The sequence below is a fragment of the Coturnix japonica genome, chromosome 1, assembly GCF_001577835.2.
Source record: "Coturnix japonica isolate 7356 chromosome 1, Coturnix japonica 2.1, whole genome shotgun sequence".
Lineage (NCBI taxonomy): Eukaryota > Metazoa > Chordata > Aves > Galliformes > Phasianidae > Coturnix > Coturnix japonica.
Window position 1 is genome coordinate 158,002,660 of NC_029516.1, and position 24,420 is coordinate 158,027,079.

At 38.0% G+C, this 24,420-nt stretch overlaps 1 protein-coding gene across 1 annotated transcript in view; it reads right to left on the bottom strand.

The window, feature by feature from the left end:
• Nucleotides 1-24,420, bottom strand: part of CDK8 (cyclin dependent kinase 8) — a 60,694-nt gene that overhangs the window by 5,041 nt on the left and 31,233 nt on the right. The window contains 8 exon segments of the mRNA XM_015852122.2: nucleotides 441-596; nucleotides 719-797; nucleotides 2,165-2,262; nucleotides 6,491-6,563; nucleotides 7,608-7,677; nucleotides 9,689-9,832; nucleotides 11,933-12,064; nucleotides 14,854-14,911. Of these exon segments, the coding sequence (XP_015707608.1) occupies nucleotides 441-596; nucleotides 719-797; nucleotides 2,165-2,262; nucleotides 6,491-6,563; nucleotides 7,608-7,677; nucleotides 9,689-9,832; nucleotides 11,933-12,064; nucleotides 14,854-14,911 (810 nt within the window).

Here is a 24,420-nt window from a genome sequence, read left to right on the forward strand (position 1 = left end):
CTTGGAGCCTCGCTAGGTTTTCAGTCATGTCAACTCTGCCATCCAAAATTCTGCTTTTCAATCCATTTGCCCAACTAAAACTCTTGATCAAACTCTTTGCTGCAATATACTTTGCTTCCTAGCACTGCAGGCTTGTCAAAATAAGAAATGTTATTTTTAGGTCATACAGAGAGAAACACAACAGGCTCCCGATCCACAATCAGCACTGCCTAATACAAAGGCAATAATTAGTAGCTATAATAATTCCTGATCCTTATTTCCTTAAATTGGGCTACAAACTTAAGAAGCAACAGCATGTTAATAGGCAGGCAAAACATCAACTAAATGCAGTTGATCTGATGGATGCAAAAAAGAAATACCATTTACAGGATTACTTTATTAGCTTGAATACTGTTGTGAACATGAGAATCAAACACACAAAATAAGGAAAAAAAAGATACCTGATAGTCTGAGGTCATAATTAGTCCACCTGAGGTAGTGGTAGGAGGAACAACTCTCACTTTTTTCAGTGGGGGTCCCTGCGTGTGACTGTTGTCTTGGTTCCCTGGATGACCAGTCCCATTAGTATGGTTATTGCCCTGCTGCTGCTGCTGGTTCTTCTCAATTGTTTAAACACAAAGAAAAATTTCAACTCAAAAGCAGTACGTGAAAAAACATGAAAACAGGAAATAGTGTGAAAGCCAGTGAAGCACGACGATACCGTTCTTCCAGTACTTACTTTGTCTCCTTTATCATCTGGTTCTTCTTCTGTTAAAAATTCTCGTTTTGGGTAAGGGATTTGACAACCTGCAAAAACACTGCCCCCCAAAAAAGTCTATTTATCACTGTATTAGAACAGAAAAGTTAGACCTGTAAGATCCATACTCCACCCACACTAGTTTCAAGTTGCCTGACTGAGCGCCTTGTATCTATAACAAACGGATTTGTTCTCCTTTTCTTACTTTCACCACATATCAGACTTGGTAAACCTGTTCACATTAATTCTAAATTTTATATCGCCTCTGATAAACTCATCCAAATCATTAACAGTTTTCAGTGTTTCTGGTAACTGCTGATAAAACTGATGGCTGGAAAGGTATCTGCAGAGGCCCACAGAGCTGCCTTCATCCAGCCACAATAATTCACTGCCTCAAATCCAAATAAAAACTGTCCTGTAAAGTCCACTGCCTATTAATAAAACCACCTGTAACAAAGCTTAAAAAGAACTGGAAGTTTCATCTGTCAATTCGTATCTCACAGATCACACTAATTTGCTACTGCTAGCACAAGTTAAGATTTATCTGCCCTTAAGCAACAGAAAACATTTGTAATAATATTTCTGTGCACCTCTAAGCATTATTAATGGTGTATTTACTTTTAAATGCCAACTTAATGCAAGAAAGAAGTCAAACACTGACCTAAAACCAGTTTATGCAAAAGTCATTCACACAACAACATTAAATAACAGAGGCAGGTCAGGTTAGAAATAATTTAGTAGATTTTAGTGATATAATGTCATTTTAATTAACTGCTTTTAAATATACATACCACACTTCACAAATTCTTCCCTAAATAACCGTAGAGAATGATACACAATATGCACTAATTGCTGTTCTAAAAACAGGCACATTTATGTTCTGCCTCCTTGGTTTATTTGAGGGAGGGACAAGTTCATTAAAAATGAAATTATTCATCTCTAAATCTTCTTCCTTATGTAATCTCACCGCTTAAACAAAAAGGAGCATCTACAGAAAACAGGTTTAAGTTGTTAGGGATGACAACACAGAGACACGGAGCTGAGTCTCTTCACCACTGAATTTACAACAAAGGCTAAGACAGAAAAATGTAAACTCATTAGTGAGTCATTTGGCTTTCTGGAGCAGAGGAGTGGACCTGCAGGCACTTAGCAGTTGTCTACAAAGATCTGTAGCATGCATAATCAACCTGTCAGTGAATAACAAGATTAGTGCTGCAACTAACAGGATCAAAGTTCCATAAAGCAAGAGATTAATAAGAACGCTACTTAATTTTATAAACCTCAAACAGCATTTTAGTGGTTAGAGCTCTCTTTGGATGTTGGACAGCAAGCACTCAGCTCAGTAATCACAAACATTTACAGCAGAGAAAGCATGCACTTCTAAAGCACCTCTGGACATACTGATAGGTTAATAAACTGACCACTTACTCGGATGTGGGAAGCGGATCTTCTAAGAAATAGGGATCCTGCATAGCCTGTTCTGAGGTAATTCTCTTTATTGGATCCATAGTAAGCAATTTCTGAAGCTACATAAAATGAAAGACAAAAAGCTCTGCATTATCAGAACTGTTTACAGAATCTTCACTGCATTATTTCTGAAAGATCAACTGATACAAGTGGCTTCTGATGTCAAAACCTTAACCATAAATGGCAGGAACCACATTCTTCTCTCATTAGAAAAACAGCTCCACACAAAGAGCATCCATAACTTACCATCAGTTTTAGCAGCCTGTCGCTTCCCACTAGATGCAACATGTGGACATTTGGTTTCACAACTACATTTAACAGCAAGTAACGTCACATCCATTTAAATAACACTTAGCAATTGGTAGTAAGTAACGCCATATTCATTATTCCTTGTTATTTCATATTGCCACATTAGTCCGTTTCCACTGTCATCTATAGTATTTAAGAGACCTTTATGAAGACACTATCAGAAAATGCGATAAAGCGGCCATCAGCACATTCATAAACTCCACCTGGCTGAATAACTTTTTATCACCTACTCCTGCATGTATTTATCTCTTCTGATGAACAGACTCCAGCACAACTGTTTGTTACATGTTATTGGTACGCTGAAATGGATCCGGTGCCATTTCTCTATCAGTTTAAGACCTGGGCCTTTATCGTCATAAAAGTGATGAATCAGATCAGACACCAGCTACTTGACAAGAAAATATTTTTCAGAACATCTGTGCTGGTTAAAGACAGTGAAGATGATCATTGCTCATGAAGTATGAATATGCAAAAGACAAAGCAAAGTATATTTTAGAAAATAGTTTAACTTGGTTCAACTAAAAAACAGCAAAACCTTACCCTTTGAGATGGCACCTCTTTCTCGCATTGGGATGAACTAAAAGACGGCTAAGAAGAACACATGATATTTGCCCTATGCCTAACTTTTTAAAATGGCACACGAGATGTTTCCGTGACAGGGAGCACAACAAAAATGAAAATGTAAAGATGAAAAATGGTAAAGATGAAAATTTAATAAAACAAACCTGCTAACCAAAGCAAAGTGAGAAAATGATACGGAAAGAGTTTCAAATGTAGGTAACTTAGAGATGAACGGCCTTTGAGAAGTGCTCAGGATACAGAGCCAGAATCTCATCCTTAGCACCAGTAACAGACATGAAGTCTAAATTCAGCATAACCTCCGAAAGATGGTTTTAAAAAATAACTCTTGCACGTGTTTTGCTGTTCTGGTCCCATTTTGCAACCAGCTGAGCATTTTCAGAAACTGTCTGGACTTCACACATCTGCCACTGTGACATCCCCACAGCAATTTCCAGTGAAAAACACATTAGAAATGCCATGCCCTTTCCAAACGTGTAAGATCTTTCTCTGGTTCAGGAACTGCAGACTATAGAGGTTTTGTCTAACTCCAGTACTTAAACAGCAGTATTGCATTTTAGAACTATCTCTTTCTCAAAAGGGTGGTGCAGATGCATCTGTTTCTCCCCATTCCACACATTAAAGGGCTGACAATAGCAGGACACGGGGAAATGGTTTTAAGTTGCAAGAGGGAAGATTTAGGCTGGATGTTAGGGGGAAGTTCTTCACTAGGAGAGTGGTTAGGCCCTGGAACAGGCTGCCCAGGGAGGTTGTGGATGCCCCGTCCTTGGAGGTGTTCAAGGCCAGGTTGGACGGGGCCCTGGGCAACCTGATCTAGTAAAGGTAGGTGTATGTTTGGTGGCCCTGCTAGGCAGGGGGGTTGGAACTACATGATCCTTGAGGTCCCTTCCAACCCGGGTCATTCTGTGATTCTGTGATCCATCCAGCAGGCATTTTTAGACACACAGTTTTTATGAGCAGAATGAGCTGCTGAACTTCAGATATTAACAGGGAAAGAAAAATAAAAAACCTTCATGTTTTATTATGGAATACAGCATCTAAGTCAAAACTACACCGTGACCAAAGAATTACAGAATGGTTTTGGTTGGAAGGGGCTTTAAAGATGATTCAGTTCCAAACCCCCTGCTACGGGCAGGTATTCTACCCACTAGACGTATTGTCACAGACAATGATCTTCAGAAGAAATTCTGCACGTTTGACTTAGAGCACTTTGTTTTAAAAAATAAGCACCCATCTAACAAGATGTGCAGAAATTACATATGTAAATAGCATTCATTTCACACTTGCCCTTCGTACTTTTCATTACATTAAATTAACCTTTTCATAAAGATCTAGTGTCACCATCTATGTATGAGCTGATCACCTCCTTTCACTAGCTATAAGCAGGCATATACAACCACAATGCAGACCTCCGCATTGCAGACAGCTAAAGTTAGAAAGTACATTTCCTTTCCTCAGCCTTCAGTTTTAATGGCATGGTTAAGAACATAATAAACCACAGAATCATTAGATGCTTTGGGCTGAAAGGGGCCTTTTAAGATCACCTAGTTCCAACCTCTCTGTCATAGGCAGGGACACCTCCCCTCTTGACCAGGTTGCTCACAGCTCCATCCAGCCTGGCCTTGAATGCTTCCAGAGAGGGGACACCTACAACCTCACTGGGCAACCTGTTCCAGTGTCTCACCATCCTCACAGTAAAGAATTTCTTAATGATATCTAGTCTAAATCTACCCTCTTCCACTTAAAAGCCATTTCCCCTCATCCTGTTGCTACATGCAGTCCTTGTCTATAAAGACTGAGGCAAAGAAATCATTGAGCACTGAGCAGCTTTCCCCTTTTCCTACGTGACCAATCTCCAGTTTCCTTCCAGAGAAACCCTTTGCTAATCCATAGAGGTCTCCTGGCATTGGACTCCCAGCACTGCCATCAATCCAGCTTTGTTTTTCACATCAATGACAAGGAGTCACAATACATATTTCCAACTCCCCTAGTCTGCACACAGTTTCTGAAGAACTATTATCTCAAACAATTCAGAAGCAATCACAGGAGTGAAAAGAAGGGGGAAAAAAAAGAAAATTGACAACATACTTAAAAACAAACACCACAAGCATAAAAAACATTGCAAAATCCTGACACTTTAACACGGAATTGGCTTATAAAGCCTTCCATCAGGTGCAGACAAGATGTGAACAAACTTTGTCATCATCAGTAACAGGAAACAAAAACCACAAGACAAGTTTAATGACTGTGTAGTCATTATCAAGTGTAAGACGTCAAAACTACTCTGTGCCCTTATTCAGGCAGCAGCACAGACATGACTTTTTTACTTAGCATTACTAATATTGTCTATAAAGAACTATTGAACCAGAAGATCACCTGCCTGAGCAACATAAGAAAAATACAGCATACGTTATACGCCTTTGTGACAATACGCCACAGGATAAAAGGAAACGGAAGCATCACTAAATCAACCAGGAGCAGAGCTGGGTCTCCATGTTCTAGGGCACAAACATTTAAGCAGGAAAACAGAAACCAAAGAAAGAGTGAAAAAAAATAAGCAAAAAAAAAAACCCAGAAAGGTTGTCCCTTGTAACATCACTTCCACATGCAACAAGGGACCCTGTGCATCACTATGAGGAAAGGAAAAAATCTACTTAGTTCAAGTTGATAAATGAAAGCATTTCAGTCCTCTGCAACCACACTTATCCATGCATTCGCCAGTTCTGGAATTAACTGGGGTGTATTGCAATTATAAGTGTATCACTTTAACAGAAGTCTCAACAAAAAGAAGTTTTATGTTCCAGAGATAACTAACTATTGTAAAAATACTGAAGAATACTAAAAAGCTGTAAACAAGCTTTTTACATACAATTACATACATGATCTAATTTTCTAAACATTCAAGTCTCAAGTAAAATGTTGGAGTTTTTTTCTTTCGTAGCTATTTTCTTAATTCATGTTGTTTTGCTTTCAAACAGGCAAGAGTGGTAAGTTTAAAATAAGTATGTAGAAAATAATGTGATTAATTTCTAAATTAAAAAATAGGCTATTAGAAGTATGTGAAGCAGTGAAATAGCCAACAATTACAGTAATATTGCAAATATAACTACATGTTTAATACTATGACTGAAAGCTTCTAATACAGTTGATAAATGAATTAATCCGATGAATAGCTCAACTATACTAATGTGAGAAGATAATGTGTTTCCGCAACTTTCAAATTTTATATCACTTATTATTATCTTTATTTAAAAGACTATTAAAATTATTTATTTAAAAAGTAATGAAGTATTTATTTAAAATATTTATAAAATAAAGTGATACAAGCCCAGCTCTCAATTTAAACAATTCTAACTTATGTAAGGACTTTCATTTTATCTTATGAATGCAGGAACTTACCAAGTGAAATGCCTTACTGTCTGGTTTAACTTTATGCTTTTCCATATATTTGATAAGGCTGCAGTTGGTGTACCTAGAGAAGAAAAAAAATAGAATTTCTAATATGTAAAGCAGTGATACCACAAAGCTTCCTTAGCACTCAAACATATTACTAAGAATAACTCTTTGCTAATCCATTAATCATAGGAAAAAAAATAAAGCAACTATCAAGACAAGAAGACTGCTTAAAAACCATGCAAACACCACAGAAATTCATCTGTTCCCCCTTTCAGCTTATGTAATACACAACACATTTAAACCATATACAGTCAGCAAACTACCACTTGGACTTCTAGCCACTTTACTGTATCAGTTTGAACAGTTTCATTCCACACCAAGAGTTCTACGTATTTCTAATATTAGAACACACTGAGATAAACGCCAAGTCCATGTCTACACTGTCCTACAATGTACAGGTTGTTACAAAAACATTCACTAACTCACTTTTTTGACCAGAAGCTCAGAAAAAATGTCTCTAAATGGCTTGTTGCGATAGCATTGCAGGTGCAATAAACATCTATAATAGTAGTGCCCCAAATCCCTCAATTTGATCAGCAGGGAAGCAAAAAGACAACAGTGCTAGAGGGTCTTAAGGGCAAGTATTAGAATCTGGAGACATGACAGCCAAATGTTTAAGATATTCTTTCCTTCATAAGCTACCCTAGATAACAAGACTGACAATTATACTCAGCTTGTCAGAAACACTATCAGGTTGCTATACTACTTACATGCAGCTATCACAGAAGAATCATTTGCAGTACCACAGATTTGGAAACAGCTCTGAAAAACTATGCCTAGTAATCTCCAGAGCTGTCTGAGATCTTACAGGCATCAGCAGTTTCACACCTGCCACTCTCTCATTTCCAGTCGGTGACTGGCCACTTATTCTATGATTCACATCAACTCAATAGATCAAGTTCATCATTAAAAAGCAACTTTCTACTTCTTCAGAATCTAAGTCACAAGCATTTCATCGTCACTGCTTAGGATGAAAATAACCTGAACTAAAGTAACTTTAGAGTAGGAGAGAGAAGTAAAATAGGCATTCTTAAGAAAGCTCATCTCAACACAGACTTACGTGTTCCTTCGGAAATCCTTCATTAAAGTTGAATGTTCAGGCATCTTTTTTATGTCTTCCCAGTCTTTATCTGCAAAAATCAGTATTTATTACTTTATTTTGCTTTCTCCTAACTACAACGGAGGCTTTTAAAGTATCACTGTAGACCTTCCTTTTTTCATTCAGCTACTCTAAGTTTGTAGCTATTTATTTCTTTATGTTCCCTCACCATCTCTTCACGAGTCTTCTCAGTAGCTAACAGTCTATTTGTGTGTAACTCAAGAACTCTAAAAAATGCTACCAGCTACAGTGAAGATCTCCATATGGCCAAAGGACAACACATAAAAACAACATGCCAGTGTATCTGCACCCTTCAGGTTTGTTACCTAATTTATTTAGGAATAACAGTGATCTCTGGGCAGGATTACACCGGAGTCTAGTAAACATTCATTTTCATTCTGATAGCACTGTGTTTTGTTACAAGAAAATGCATGGAGGTACTGCGTAAATCTGTGCCAGTCTCAAACTAAAAAAAGTCCTATTTGTCAAGAAAAAGTCAAGGCAAAGTAACATTAGCACATTCCAATTAAAGAATATTTAACCTGAACCCCTTGTATGCACAAAACCTGAAATGGCTTTAGAAATAAAACAACACTCAAGTAACATCGCCTGTTAGTCTCAAATGGATTATGCTCTGTAGCTACTAAAAATATTCCATGGACAAAGAGTTTGAATCAAGACAAATCTTTACCAAGACTCATCAATATTTGCAAACACTTGGAGCTCAGAAATAACAAATTAATAAATAAACCCACAGACATTATCTTCTTTCCCTGTTGTTCTGTTTCTGTCTCTACCCCTTATAAAGACAGCTGAAATTTTCAAATATAGCAAATATCAATGAAAAAGCAAAAAAAAAATGCTGCCATTAAATGATAGTAATTCTTGTGAGAAAAAACAGACCTACAAAATTGAGCGTAAACCATAAAACAGCACTATTCAAACCCCACAGAAAACAATGAGATTATTACCAATTTATGTAAGCTTCACAAAGACAAAATAAACTCCAAATAACAAAAGAAAAACACAAGAAAATGATGACATTTCAGGCTAGATGCTGAAAAGTTAAGTGTTGCTTAAAGGAGATAGATTAAGGGGAACTTTCATGACGTTAAAAACACTTCATGTGCAAAGGCAACACTTACAGAAATCTTATGCAGCAGTATGGGAGCAAGGAACTAAATAAGGGAAAAGTCAAAGGGCTTTAAAGATAAGAGCAATTTTAAGAACAAAATTCTATAACCACACAGAAATAAAGACCACAGACTTTATGTGATGAGAAGGAGAAACTCCACCAGTACAGCAAAGAGGTTATTAATACTAAATGGGAACACAAACAACAGAGAACACAAGCAGTGAAGAGAAAGGTGACTGAAAGTAAAAATAATCCCCCCATTATTCAGACACCTGCAATCACGTAAATACTAGAAGACAAATGTTGAAAGTATTCAAGATAGCCTGTAGAATAAAAGATACGACCAACACTGAGGGGAAAATGTGACAGGAGATATCCATGTGGTAATTTATTTTGGTTCATGCGGCCAGTTATTTGTTCTGGTTTGGACAAAAGGTTATTTCTCCAGAAGATAACCTTTTTATAAGGGAAAAACAAAAACCAAGAAACATCTCTAATGCCAAGAATAAGAATACACTCCTAATTCCAAATATCATCTTTCTTTAATACAGCATCTGTCTAATATTCAGAAAACGTAGGTATTGCTCTTGGTTTTATACAATCATGGGTCACTTTTCAAACATAATCAGTCCTGGAGAAATCCAGACATATTCTATATTGTTTTTAATCATCCATAATTAAACGAGATCTTTCAAAAACATAGAATACTGATACATTTATAGGCATAGATAAACATATCATTAATAACAGGAAAAATATCTGGTGTGACTATTTGATTCTAGGTGACTCATGATAGAGTTTGTGTTTGAACAGCTTTGTTGCTTTGGTCAGCTGCCACCTTCATATGCAAAAAATACAATACAGATATCTTTCTTTGAACAGCAGTGATAAAAAACACAACTTGTACCTGCAGGAAATCCCATTACATTGAATATTCTGTCCAGCTGGTCGTGGTGATAAGGATTACTAGTTTTGATATCCTCTTGTCGACAATGGAATATCGGCTCTGATGTTAGCAGCTCTGCAAATATACACCCTATGGCCCAAATATCTTCAGAAAAGGAGAACAGAAATAGAAATCAAATGAATCTTTCCAAAACCGTCTTGGAGAGGTAAAAGGTTAGTTCTTCACTTATTAAGAGATTAGCATCCTGCATGGAAAACTATAAGTTTCTATTGTACAACATTTCCTAGACTTTCCCTTTTAGCTACAGGTCCTTAATTCAGTAACACGAGTATCGTACAAGCTTAGTGGAGTTTGTTTGTTTGTTTCTGTTCATTTTGTGTGTTTTGTTCTGTTGTTTTTTTTTGTGTGTGTTTCTGTGTGTGTTCATTGCTGTTGCTCATTTATTTTTGTTTGCTTGTTTTTAAGCGCAGTTACCACACTGGTAAAAGTGAATCTGATTCAAAAAGAGGAAAGAAGAAAAGCCAACAGGAGCTATTTGATTAGCTGTCCACACAGAACACAATTGAAGAAGAACCAACCAACACGTCACCTGCTCAAGGTCACACTGCTCCCATCAAAACATTTGCTCTCTCTGAACATTCCTCAAATGAACAAGGAAAGGTCAGGAACAAGGACAAAAGCCAACGGTGCCAAGAACACAACCCCATTGCTCAGTGCTTGCATACAGACAGTTTTTATCAGTGCTGAAAAAAATTATGTACTAAAGGCCATGGCTATCTGTGCAGTTTCACATGCTACAAGCAGAAGGAAATGCCAATAAAGTGAAATAACATGCAAACACTAGCAAAAAGGGAGTTTAAAAGAATATGTAAAGTGCATTTAATAAAAGAAATACGGTATTATCAGAGCTGCTGAAAATACATTTGAGTCAAGGATTAAAATCTCTGACAAAAACACTGACATGATATTAAGAAAAGAATGGTGAAGTCTGAGGAGAAAACTTCAGGTTATGGAAATAATAACATACATGCCAACGCACAGCCTCCACATTTGTGCAAAATAAGTGGAGCCCTACAGGGGAAATTGTTTCCTCAGAAACGTCTGTCAAGCTTTAACATAGATTTTAAAAACGAGCTGCTTGGAGAGGGAAAACTTCCCAGATCTCTTCTTTAGAGTCTCTCACTCCCTCCACTGAGGTGAACATTGACCGCAGGTGCCCTGGCCTCCAGCCACAACCTCCAGCCACAGCCCACCATGGCTCCAGCCTTCAGGGACACTCACAGCACCCAGTGGCGAGAGGAAAGGCCAGCACAGTGATGGCCACTCAGACTGGTGAGTGGGAATGATGAACTATGGCGCAGCATTAGGTTGATGGAACGAATGCCATCCTCACAACACCTGCATTCTGTGAGGCTGCAGATCTGGGTGCACCCACAGCCCTGTCTGGTGATACGTCCCACTGCCTCAAGCAACTCTGAGGCACTTGCGTGCTTTAAAGAAGACAGAAAGAGAATCATAGAATGGCATGGGTTGGAAGGGACCTTAAAGATCACTGAGCTCCAACCCCTTGCCATGGGCAGGGCAGACACCCGTTGGGCTGCCAAGGGCTCATCCAATGCGGCCTTGAACGCCTCCAGGGATGGGATAAACCACAGGCCTGATGGAACGGAGCCTAATGCAGCCAACTTCCAGTACTGAAGACAAACACATACCAAATAGCAAACTTAAAATTATTAACTTCTCAAAAGCAAATTCAGTACTTTCTTCACAGGTGCAGAAGTGTGGAGTAGGAAATAAAGTGCAACACTGCATTAAACTTCACTTTCACAGATTAATTTCAGTGCAGCCAGTATGTTCTCCATCCTATGCTTTTCTAAGTAAATTTCATGCTTTTTTAAAAACTAGACGAAATCCTCTGCAATGAAATTAACGCTCTATGTTTCATCGGCATATGGATTTTACCAATAGTTTGAAGATGCATCCTTATCACATATTAATTCTAACAGCATCTAGGAAACCCTTGAGTTGCAGCCATTACACTGCATTGCAGGGCATTCTGAACCAAACCCTGAAACGTTTCATCCCTACAGCTAGCCAGAAACCACAAACAACTTGTCAAAGTTTAATGTTTCCTCAAGAACTCAGTAACGCAGCTGCTGTCCTTTGTAGTATTTAATAGTATTCAATATCTGTGTGCAATCTGCATGAACACTAGAAGAGCAGGTTATTCTCCATGTTACTTACCGATAGCTTTGGTATAATGCCTTGCTCCAAGAAGCAACTCTGGAGCTCGATACCAGAATGTTACAACTACTGGATCCAAGTCTGCTAAAGGCTTCAGAGGTGAATTAAATAATCGGGCAAAGCCCATATCAGCTGCAAAATTCAAAGAGAGGTGTTTTAGTCTTTTAGGAAAACTACCGTATCTTTTTTATAATGAACTGATTGAGTTTACTTTGTTAGAGCTACCATCACTGTGCTAAATAAACACAAAGACAGACTGTAGCAGATAGTAATTCTGTGAGCAGATTTCATGTTCTTAAAGCTTTTGTAGAAGTTACTGGATGCCATCACCTATAAAGTACATCATTATAAATCATTACTAACACGAGCCATTAAGAACGAAGAATTAACCATTGTTCTGAAAAAGCGTATCATTCACTTCTCTCAGGACACTGGTAAATCCTGACTCATTTTACCTGATGTTCTCCGGTAAAATAATCCATTATACTGCATGGTCTTTCAAGAAGCATTTTACATGTGAGCAAAACGCATGTTCTGCACAGGTTAGAATGATTTATAATACATACGTGTATGCCACAAAAGCTACCTACTCGTGAACTTAGCTGTAGCAAGTTTTCCTTCACAGAAAAAGCAACTAAGCCTACAGCATCTGCCTCCCCAGTGATATTCTGCCAAGAAGTTATTTCCAGCACCAACGTAACAGTACTAGACACCATTAAGGTTGTAATTTTAAGCTGTGCTTGGGGGATTGAATCATTAAAAATGGCTTTTTAGAATTGCTAATATATCTATCTTCCTAGAAAGCTGTCTGAGCTAGCTAGCAATATAAATGATACAGGAAAAAAAGTGGGAAGAGACTAAAATTTGCAATTTTTCCCACTGGATCTGCTTGTCTACCCAGTGCTTCCCAAACCCCAAGAACAGGGACTCTGCTGCAGGGATATATGCTGAGAAAGACTGAAATGAGATGAGCAGCCGTTCTGAGGGCAAAGAACTACCTGCTACAGCTCGCTGGTTGGGGGCACCTGTAGGGTAATATGGGTCTCTAACTCGACTAGACAACCTGAAATACTTTTTCATATGCACTCCTATTTATGACTGTTTTAATGCATTTAAAAAGAGAAACATTTTACCATTTTCTAAATTATAGACTACTGTGGATACAATCAAGCCACTAACATCTAGAAAAAATTAAGAAAATAGTTTGCAGAAACTGATTTATTTTTTTTTTGGACTCAAAATGACGCAAAAAGCTTATAAAAGTTATTTTAAGTTAAATGCCAGTTATGTATTTTTTAGAGAAATTAGTTGCACTGGAAAGGTGGAAGCCCTTGTTATGGGTTTAACTTCTGCATTCTTTTCCTGCTGTGGTAATATCTTAAGAATGTAAGGAATAAAAATAATCTACATTTTGATAACACACTTAGAAATGCAGGATCTCCCTCCCTCCTCCCCCCAGGAATGGATGGCTCAGAGGACTGGTGGCAGAATACAGAATCTTTCACCCATCCATGATCAAGTCTGACTAAATTTGGTTCTGCTCAAACGTATTCCCAAATTAAAACTATCCATTAAGAGATAAACGGGTGGTCTACGTGCAGTTACTATCGAATAGTTGTGTACAGCAAACACCACCACCACGGTGCCCAGAGAAGGACCTATGTTCTCCATTTTGGAAGCAACTGCTTCATGAAGAATATGGCAGTAGGAAGACATAGTCACTTCCGCTGTCTGTGCCGTCCCTGTTTTGTACACAGAAGACCTCAAGTTCTACTGTCAACCCCAAAACTCAGAGGGGCCTTAAAATCTTTTAGGGTAGGATGTGTAGAAGTGTTCAGCCCTTGCCTGCCTACTTCCCTGGGTTTCAAGAAGGGAGGGCAGAGCTAGAGCAGCACCGAATGCTCCCAGGAAACCCTATAGCCCTGTCCTTTACACTAGTGATTAACGTTATAGATCGGATAAACAAAACAGCAAGTGTACAGAGCAACAATGCAGAAGAATCACCTCATAAAAGAAAGTCAGAGGGAAGTGAAAAAGATGAACTATCTCAAAAACAATAATAATGATTCAAAAAAAAAAAATAAAAGCCTTTCAAGATGGGGCTGTATTACCGTAACAGATATAAGGAGGCTGTGCATTAGCAGCCTGCTCCCTCAGCATGGCCATGCTAATGCACAGCCTGGTATCGCTTAGTACTGTTAGGCTACGGTTAGTTTTTATGTATTTATTTACTTTAATTTAAAACAGTTGAAGTTCTGTGAATTATCCCCTCACTCCAAGCAGTAAAGCCCACAAAAAATTCTACAGCGGTGGGGAAGTGTTGGGTCGCTCCTACCCAGTTACAGCCCATCTGGAGCATTTAGCAGGAGTTCTCAGTCAATGTTTTGCCTGAATTCCTGTGTTTTCTGGACTTTAGGATCCCTCGTGCTTATCTCCAAGAATCCTGTCTGCCCTTTCCAAAAACATGTTGTAGGCTTGATGCCACCTCTGATTTCGTTATGAAGTTTTAAGGTTTTTATGACTAGGAGTGGATAGTTCCTATTTAGATTTTGGAAGCATTGGCAAGATAATGTCATGACATTACAGGGGGCAAATGGAAGAAGTTTTAAAACCCCATTTCTTTCTCCTCTCCCCCCTTGCTCTCTTCCTTACCCCCACATCAACACCCACCACCCCACACAAACACCCATTTAAACAAAACATATCGACATTTTCCAGTTTTGATTGTTGAGGCTACCACATTTCATCAGCAGAACTGGGCAGGGATCTAACATCAAGGAGCCAGTCCTTCAAACACAGCATTTAGACAGTGTGTCCAGCAAATACCAGTATGACAGTAACTACTTTAGGGGGTACAACCGCACCTCCAGAACATTCTAACTTAAATGCTACACTGGGACTTATCAAAGATATCAACATACCAATTTTTACTCTTCCTCGCTCAGGACCTTCACCCATAACTAAAATATTAGCAGGTTTCTGTGGAAAAAAAAATAAATATACAATACATATACCACGATAAACCTAAACACAGTCTCTGAAAAGTTAGTTAAGCTTTGTTTTGCCAGTTTTAAACCAATTTTGTTTTGATCAAAACAACAAGTTTCTCTGCCATAATAAAGCTGTGCAAGGACCCAGCCATGGGCCCTCCCTGACTGCATCTCCCTCATGTTTCCTCCCAGCACGGCTGTGCTCGAGCACTGTGCTCCCTATGCTGCTGCCCTGCTGGCAGCTGCCCCAGCAGGCATTCTCCAGCCTCCCACATTGCTACAGAACCCCTGGTATTCACCCCCAATACGCTGGGCAAGAGGCAGAGCTGGAGCTGCTCCGCACCCCTTGGCCCACGGCACTGGCACAGGAGTCATCAGGCACCTCTGCAGACACATTTTCCATGAAGAAAGTACATTGCCATACAGTTTTATATGGGAGACAAAAAAAAAAATCACCTGAATTATTCCTATTTACAAGCATATACCAATTCAGACAGCTGTGAAACCAGAAAGCATTTCCATAGTGTTATCTTTCTCTCCATTATTTTGACAACAAAATACTAGTTCCTACCCTTCTGTTACTAGAGCTGATTTACAGAACTGAGCTGGAGCTCAATGGATTAGTAAGACACCCACTCTCTCCTTAATCCATTCCCCCATCCTCTATTTTCCATTCTAAAAGTTCTTACAACCCAGTCTCTGTATCTCCAGTCAGAAGATTCCTTAAATGCTAACGTGCTGCATATAAATCAAACCTTCACTGCTTATTTTGGCAAAGAAAGTAACAAAAGTCGCAATGAAATTTTAGAATTTATACCAGTTTGTGCATTTGTTCTTTCTAAATTTATCTTAAATTGAGTGATTTGGATATCTACTCATGCTGTAATGCTTGGACAAAACAGGTGGTCCTAACCATTGTCCATTAGAAGAACTGCAATAAGGCCGAGTTACAGCTCTAGCTTTGTTTTCCCACTTCAGTCAGACCTGAAGAAAGAAAGTAGTCCAGCAAGAAAGTTTAGGCTATCTAAAAATTAAGAAAATAAATCTTATTATCTCTTGCAGAGAGCAAAACGTGATCTACCAAGCATTCACTGTTACTGAACCTATTAGGTTTTGGCATAAAGCACATTTAGAGACCACAGTTAAATACCAATCTAGTAATAATTCATACTGTACAAAACCAGGTGAAAAGTATTAACTGAGAAAAAAAAAATCCTTGAGAAACTTTATTACTGTGGCCAGTGAAAAGCTCCAGTGAGGGTTTCTGAAGCTGTACAACCTACATACAGAATACATAAACGGAGCACAGGTTAAAGACGGAAGCCAGTGTTACAGCTTGGCTGACCAAAGAGGTAAGGTACATGCCATTGAGTTTCCAACAGCAATTACAGCTCAGCAGAGCAGACTTGAGCAGTACCGGCTCAGTGATGTGCAGAAGAGTTTGTATTCCACAACACCAACCCAACCCCATCTTCTTTCTTTTTATTTATTCTTTCTTTACATACAGGCATACATTCCATGTGAACAGTGCTTCATAAAACCAACGTAGTATGTGTGCACATGGCCCACAAAGCATCAAATTTGGTTGTTTCTAGAAAAGTCCCAGAAATAAGCAAGGCACATAAGTCTTCAAATCCAGAGGTAACACTGAAGTTCAAAGCAATTCAAACTGCTAATCAAGAAAGACAATTCTAACACATAAACCATTCTCTTGCTACACAGTGATTCAAGGAGAAAATATGCACGGCTTTCATGAAAGCTGCTTTGGTGTATCTAGGATGTTAATAAGCTATTTGTCTAATTAATATACTTTTAGTAGATAGGTTATACAAGCACTAAAGTTTTTCAGGTGAATCTTATGCTACTCTGAAATATCATACTTCACATGTTGGTATCGCTCTTCAGAAAAATGCTTACAGCATCCTCTTTATGCTTTTACCTTAAAAAATAATTTACTATATGGACTGTGATGGGGGCAAGGAGCCATTCTCATGCCTAGGCTCCAATACACCGGATGATTAATCAGCACAGCACTGGGTAACAACTCCTGCCCCAAAAGCTTCTACCCTTAGTTCGAGGGAGGTACAAAGGAGAAAACATAAAGATGAAACAGAACTGGTTAGCAAAACAGGTAACAATAGCAACAGGTAACTTGATTCACACTCAGGGTTTGTTTTTTTTCCTCTCAGGATTTACAGAAAAAGAAAGTTTAAAACCACAGACAATTTAGAATTCCATGTAGGAGTCTTCAGAAGCCACAAATTACGAAAAAATCTCAGCCATCAATCTTGAATAACCATTCACAGCAGTGCAGCTCTTTCTAGAGTCAAAGGCCCTTCTCTGAAAAAGTATTGTTTGAAAAAGATTCTTATTGCAGAGGGTATTTATCACTGTAAAGAGAGACAACATCACACATGAAAGCAAGGATTAAAACCCGGAATTCTCCAAACAAGCCTGTTCATTGATACTGAAATGTCATGGAGGAGGTTCTACCAGAAAGCAGTACAGGGACAGTGTGGGCATTCCTAAAACATGCATTTGGGGGACTCTCAAAACAACTGAGTCCACTAAGAAAATTCAAACCATGGGTCAGAATTCTTCTACAGATCTGTCTTAAGTCACAGAATGGCTTAAGTTGGAGGGAACTTTAAGGGTCCTCTACTTCTAACCCATCGTTTGGAGAAAAAAAGCACTGCCAAAAGAGAAAGACTGGGAGAAACCAAGTACATATTAGACAACTCTATTTATTCGCAAAGAAAAGTAAGCAATCATTAGAAACAGAATGGAGAAATCCAGACAAACATCAGTTTAATTTAGTTTTCATTTAATTTTCGTTATTTAGAGAAAATGAAAGTTTGAAGTGCTAATTCAAATCCCTTGGGCTACGCAAGCCAAGAAAAATCTTACAGCAATTTTTACACCGAGTTCGTTCTGAAAACAATTTTAAAACAGTAATCTCTTATTATAATTACTAATAACTTTTGCAAGTCACTTATTTTTGTTCCAGTAGAGACATATTTACTTTTGCCTTCAAATAAAACAATTTCCTTACGCCAGCCAAACATAAATGAGAAAGCTGCTGAGATCCTAAACCAAACATGAAGGGCCATGCAGTGATGTATAGCCAAGTGTGTAGCAAAAACTAATAAAACAATATTAAGAAACCTTTATAAGATGAAAACTAATCCCTTCCCACCCAACCCCCTTAGTCTCATTCTCATGGACAAATGGGTTTGTGACCATGGCACAGCACTAAATCTTACCCAAAATCTCACTTTGAAGGACTTGCGAGATTTCTAGACAAGACCTGCCTAGTGCAATTAATCACTGAATATTTAAAGAGAGAATAAAGATACTCACTAAAATATTATATATTCTCCTGTTTTAATCAGTATTTGAAAACCACACACAATTCCTAAGAAGCAAGATAATATCAAATAGAGAAGCTAAAAGAAATGGAGGATACACTGATAGGATTAAAGATCTTCAAGGCAGTCTTCCGCTTCGAGCTGCCTTATCTAACATGCGAAACACACCACTGCCTCCTTACCGTGACCATCAAGTGTCAGGGACAGAAGGCTGCACAGTCTACCTTCCTTCACTTTTCACCTCTGCAGTACCTTTCCTTCACTTTTAAAGCAAGCAGTGATGTTGCATTCATTGCTGTTTCTCTTAAATTTCAGCAGGACAACCATCCTTTTGTTTCAACAACTTCATACATCTTTGAAGACCTACATCTCTTATCAGTCCCTTTACCTACATTAAAAGAACTCTTTGGTATTTCTTAGTAGGGTTTTTTCCCCCTGATTTCTCTCCCTCTATTTCTGCCTCAGGGCCACCTATTAATTAGAACTGGATAGCCCCAAATTGCATGCTGCTTCTGTTGAGGCTTCACTAACACCAGATACAAGAGATTATTTTAGATGCCTGGCATATAGTCTTCCCTTACATACAATCCCAGCAGGCTGCATGGTTTTACCAGCCATGTAAAGGTGATTGGTTCATGTTGAGGCTCTGAAAAATGCATTTTCTTCACATCTTTTCTGCAGACAGCTACTTTTTAGAAACATTCCTCCATTTGAATAAATGTTACACTTCAATACTGCTTCTAATCATACACTGAAGATGCTTAGGTTCATTCAGAGGGGAAATTTGGGTTTTAAAACTTATTCCATTTTCTATTTTGAAGATAAAAGTGCAAACAACCTGAAAATTATACCAATCTACCTCAGTAACACGTAATCGCAGATCAAAACAGACATTCGTGTTGCTTGCAGCGAGTTACAAATAAGAGCAGGAAATGATTCTTTGTTGAATGTCCTCATGCCAGGTGATTGCAAACCATAGGGTATTTTTTGTGCTCCAGATCATTCTGTCATGATCCACTCTCAGTAAGTTTCACTCAAAGCACAGAGGAGGGGAAAAAAGAAATACTTTTTGGTAAGCACAGCCACTGCTTTGTTACTACTTTTAATACTGAACCAGACTGTAGAACAACTACTCTACATATTTTTCACTACTAGACTACATACAAACTGCTTTGTTTTAAAGGCTAAACACATCTATCAATGAATAACCAGAATTCCTTTGATTTATCTATGGTATTATAATGTAGATGTGACCTTTTTTTGCTTGTCACTTATTAAATGTTTGCAGTACTCTGACACAGAAAGAGCAACCTGACCTTCTTTGTTACTTCCATTTTAATGCACCTTCTGATAAGGTTTAAGTATTACCCTAATTCTCATTTGGACTAATGCCATAGTTTGACTACTAGAACAGTAGAGAGGAAACTTACAGTACCGACTTTTCCTGACCACTAATTGTGCATCTGATGGTCACACTGCCAGTTTTCAGATCTGACCATGCCATGACATGCAATGAGCCGAGACAGCTGAAACAGTGAACATTCATTTTCATTTGAAACAACAGATTTATGAACAATATTAAGCACAGTGGTTTTGCCCCTAAAAATATATACCTTCAGTTGGCCTGGTAAAATTTACACCCAACTTCATGGTCTGTGACCTGCAAAGCTTCACACTTCTTAAGCTACATTGGTTTGTTGAGCAGCCTTGTTGGTCTTGTAACATGCACCAAAAATATTCACCGCAATGCAAGATGTGCTTGCATTGCATTCTTAGCAATTCTAACTGATTTTTGAGCATTTTATGGTCACAGAAAATAATTCAGTTACATTTCCATTTTGAACAAAACTCAATACTGCAATGCTAAACAGCACTGTAGCACAGTGAAAATGTCAGTATTATTGTATTCAACTGATAGCATCAGCAATTTTCTGAAGTTAATTTTTTCCTTGTATTAAAAGAAGGGCATTTACGATTGAAATCATTTTAGTGATGCATTAACTGAGTTGGCCTTTAACATAAATAATCAGAAGACCACCATAAACAATGCAACATTTAATGGGAAACAATACTCTTGAGAATTGAACATGCACTAAATCTAATCACTGAAGTCTTTTCAATTAAAAGTATATGACCTCTGTTAACAACATATTAATTATCTTATAAAAAAGATTTCTCAGAGGGCTTTGTTTTGGTTTTTGGTTTCTTGGGTGTTGTGGGTTTTTCCATTTTGTTTTGGAGATAAGGAAATATTCAAACATCTTACATTTAAACCAGGAACTACTCAATTTTCAAGGTACAAAAGGTTTGTACAGGACAACATGGATGCCGCATCTATACCAGGGAATCCCTCTTCTAGGTACTTTCAGCATATCCCATCTGTTTCACCCTGATGAAAACTGCTAGTCTCACAATTGCATTTTTTTATGCTTTCAATGCACTTCAAGAATTTATTTCAGTTACTATTACTCAGTCACTGAAAACAGAGGACAATGTACTTTATTAAGAACCATGTGTTATCATATCATCCAAACATGCAATAGCAAACTTGAACTAAAACAGACTGGCACAAATATACTTCCTGCGTATTTTGCTACAAGCATTTACCAGCTCCGTGGGTCTGGACAGCTGCTTCCTGTGAACACAGTGGAAGCAGGATCTTTGCCTAGCATCGTAATCAGATATCTGGTCAGTTTGCAAAGCCATCACATGAAAAACCAGGCTAGTAACAAAAGAACACATTTAACACTATAGACAAGAAAAATCTGGTATAGCCTACCCATCAGTTCATATATTTGCATCCCAAGAATTCAACCTAACTCAGGCAGGACTTCTGCTATTAAAAGGACAAAACTGCTCAAGCTATTTGAAGAAGTCTTCACACACACACAAATGATATAAGTATGATCATGTATACATGAATGATATCCCTCAATATATTACCTACATAGCACTTAAGATGATTCTTCAATTATCAATATACTTCAATCCTTAGGAAGTAAAAAAAAATAGTAGCAAAAGTACTTTTTTATTTTTAAAGTGCATATTTGACAAAACAACATAATAAAAAATACTAGTTCTGCATGTGATCTTCCTGCTTTCTGAAGGTGCCAAGACAGAATAATACAGTAACTACTTCTGTTTGGAAGGCATCTTCACTGCAGCTATTGAAATCTTCAGCTACTGATCAAGGATCAGAATCAATCAAGAAATCTTCAGTTATTGAAACTTGCAGAAAGTAGAACATTTTCTAACACTTCAGTTAAAAATAGCTGTGAAATTCAGAAAACATCCAACATGACAGCTGAGAAATAAATGTTCAGGAAATGGACTACAAGTGAGAAAAGAACAGTACAGTCATCTGACCATCTTTCTTCCCATTCAAACAGATGCATCCTCCTGTTGCTTCATCCCCTCAATTCCACGTTTTACACTGGGTGGCAGAATGAAGTAAGCATGGTTTATATTGCATGTCCCTTTCACAAACAACTTATTTTTTCTCTTCCAAAGCATTTGTGAAAGCAGTAAAAACAGACTGTGAGACTTCTGCAATAACTACTACTGAGTTTAGGACTGACTGAAAATACCAAATTCTGCCTGTACGAAGAGATGGTATCCTTCATCTGTCAAACAGTTTTGAGCAGCTGACTAAAGAAGTTTGGAACACTGTATTTTCAAACACTTAATTGTGAAAGCTGCTTAGCAGAGAGCCATTAATAGAAACCTGAAGTCTTATGGACAGCTAAACAGTGAAAGCAATTTTCACAAGGAGCTTGTACACCTTCCCAAGGAAAGGTATAAAGCTGTCCAATGGTCCAATTCTCCCCTCGTGGTCAAAATAACAAAAACCAATATATAATTACATGGAACATAAGATATATTGCTTCCATAATCATTATAGGGATCAAAAAAATCCCCCCAAACACTCTTCTGTATTATTAAAAAAAGCTTCTCTACTCCATATGTTCCTATCCAAACATTAATCACAAAAGTCCTTAATGTCTTCTATTTAAACAGAGTAATACTTGGGAGACACCTTCCAAACACTTCCTGCACTAGCTGTTTACTTTTGCTACAAAGAATTGTCAATGTATTCCATTTTCTGCTTTGCTACTTATTTGCCCTTTTCTCTCAATTAAACCAGGCTCCTAAAGGCTACTCCATTCTGTCAGAGATCCAACAAAACAGATACATTATGCATTACTTTAAATAGGCTGGGGCCCCTTTGAGCATTCACAATTTACAGGAGCTGGTAATAACTCCAGCAGACTTAATGTCTGAGGCACCAATCAAGATGCTGCAGTCCTTAATCTGTGAGGGAGAAGGTAAAGGATGCTCGTGAGCTTTCAGTAACTTCAGGAAAGAACAAAGACATGGAATCTTAAAAGCCTTCACTGAAAAAGAAATTAAAAGGAAAAAAAATCTTTCATAGATTTAATGTATTAACCAGTTCAGGTTTTCTCTACTGCATCATTACATATTTCAGTCTGAAGCATTTTAACAAGTGGAGGTGTTTTCCTGAAGGCAATGTTACATTCTCAGCATCCAAGCCCCAGATTCCCCTGCATTTCTCCCTGCACACATTCCAGTGCCATCCTGTCTTCCTTGCCCACCTCCACAATCCTGTAGCACTCCTCCCATCCCCCATCTGCTTTGAGGACCAAGTAAAAAGTGAGCCAGGAGAGGTGCATGGTGTAAATGACCATCATCATGGGAATGAAGACAAGCCCAACTGAAATGGCCCCGGTACAGCTCCCAGTGCATTTCTCCCAAAACATGTCTTCCTTTATTTGATCACTTCTTGTGAAGTTTCTAAGAATGCGATGGCTTTGACACTTTATTTTTTCATCAGATATATCTGAAATTTGATCAAGACAAATGATGCGTGAGGGAACTAGTAAAAACCAGCACGCCCATTCGAGCTTTGTTCCCATTTACATTGTTTCAGATAGTTTCTCTCTAGGAACTACAGTATTAGTGCTGTCGTTTCTTCTAAATAGCTCTGAAGTACCACCATGTTTTCACTTTAGAATTCAGTAAACAATAAGCAGACAAGGACATCTGTGGTACCGTTACTGAATACCTTCCACTGAACAAGGACAAACTTCTCTAAAACTAATACAACAATGTTATTTAATTCTTTGGGACACTGAAAAGACCTTCCTTGATTTTAAAGCAAGGCGAGGATGTAAACAGCTTTTAACACCAGCTCTGAAACATTCCATCCTGTGCTGAAGGGCCTCTACAGGAGGAGAGAAAACAAAAAGCAGCATCCTCAGATCTGCAATTCCTCTACAGGTAGCAAAATCCTTCATAACTTCACGTAACTTTACGTAAAAATGTAACTTCATGTCTCCAAATAATCATTTACCCCTGAGCCATCTGGTGGTTAATAAGCAACCTTATGTTCTCCACTCTTTTTTCACGTTATATGTAGCTGACGTGAAAGCTTTCACTAACTGTAGAACTTCAAACTGAGAATCTTTAAATGCATTTACTCAAGGTAATAACAGCTTACAAGTAAGTCTGCACAGTTTTGCTCACATTACTGCCTTGCTTAATCAGTGAACCTCTTCTAATAATTTTGTTCCACCTTGATCCATAGCTTTGGGCAAAGACTGTGTTTACTGCAGTTTCAAAGCAAGATAATTTCACATAGAGCCAAAGAGCTGACAGCTGAAAATTACAACAATGTTGGACTTCACTATTATCTCTAATTATTTTTAGGATTATTTATAGAAAAAAAAAAACAACCAAACTACAAACCAAGAAAGGTATCAAGGACTTCAATTTAGGTTCCAGTTAAAAACAAACAAACAAACAACCAGAAGTCAACAGTGATACACCAGACAAACTATCATAGTTGGATTCTATCAATACAAGAAAATGAAAGGCTTAATACATTCAGTCATCTTCATGACACTCAGGTAAGGTTGGACTTTATCAGCAAGTCAACATAATCTGGAATAAAAGCAGCAGTCTAAAAGAGGTGAACCTAGAAAGTGCTACTGAAGTTGTGAGATTTCCGACCTTCCTTGCACTTGTGAATTAACTTTACAGACAAGCTTTTTAACTGCAATCAGAAAAATCACTACCAAAAGTCCACCTGTTCAGCACTTGCCTTAATAAG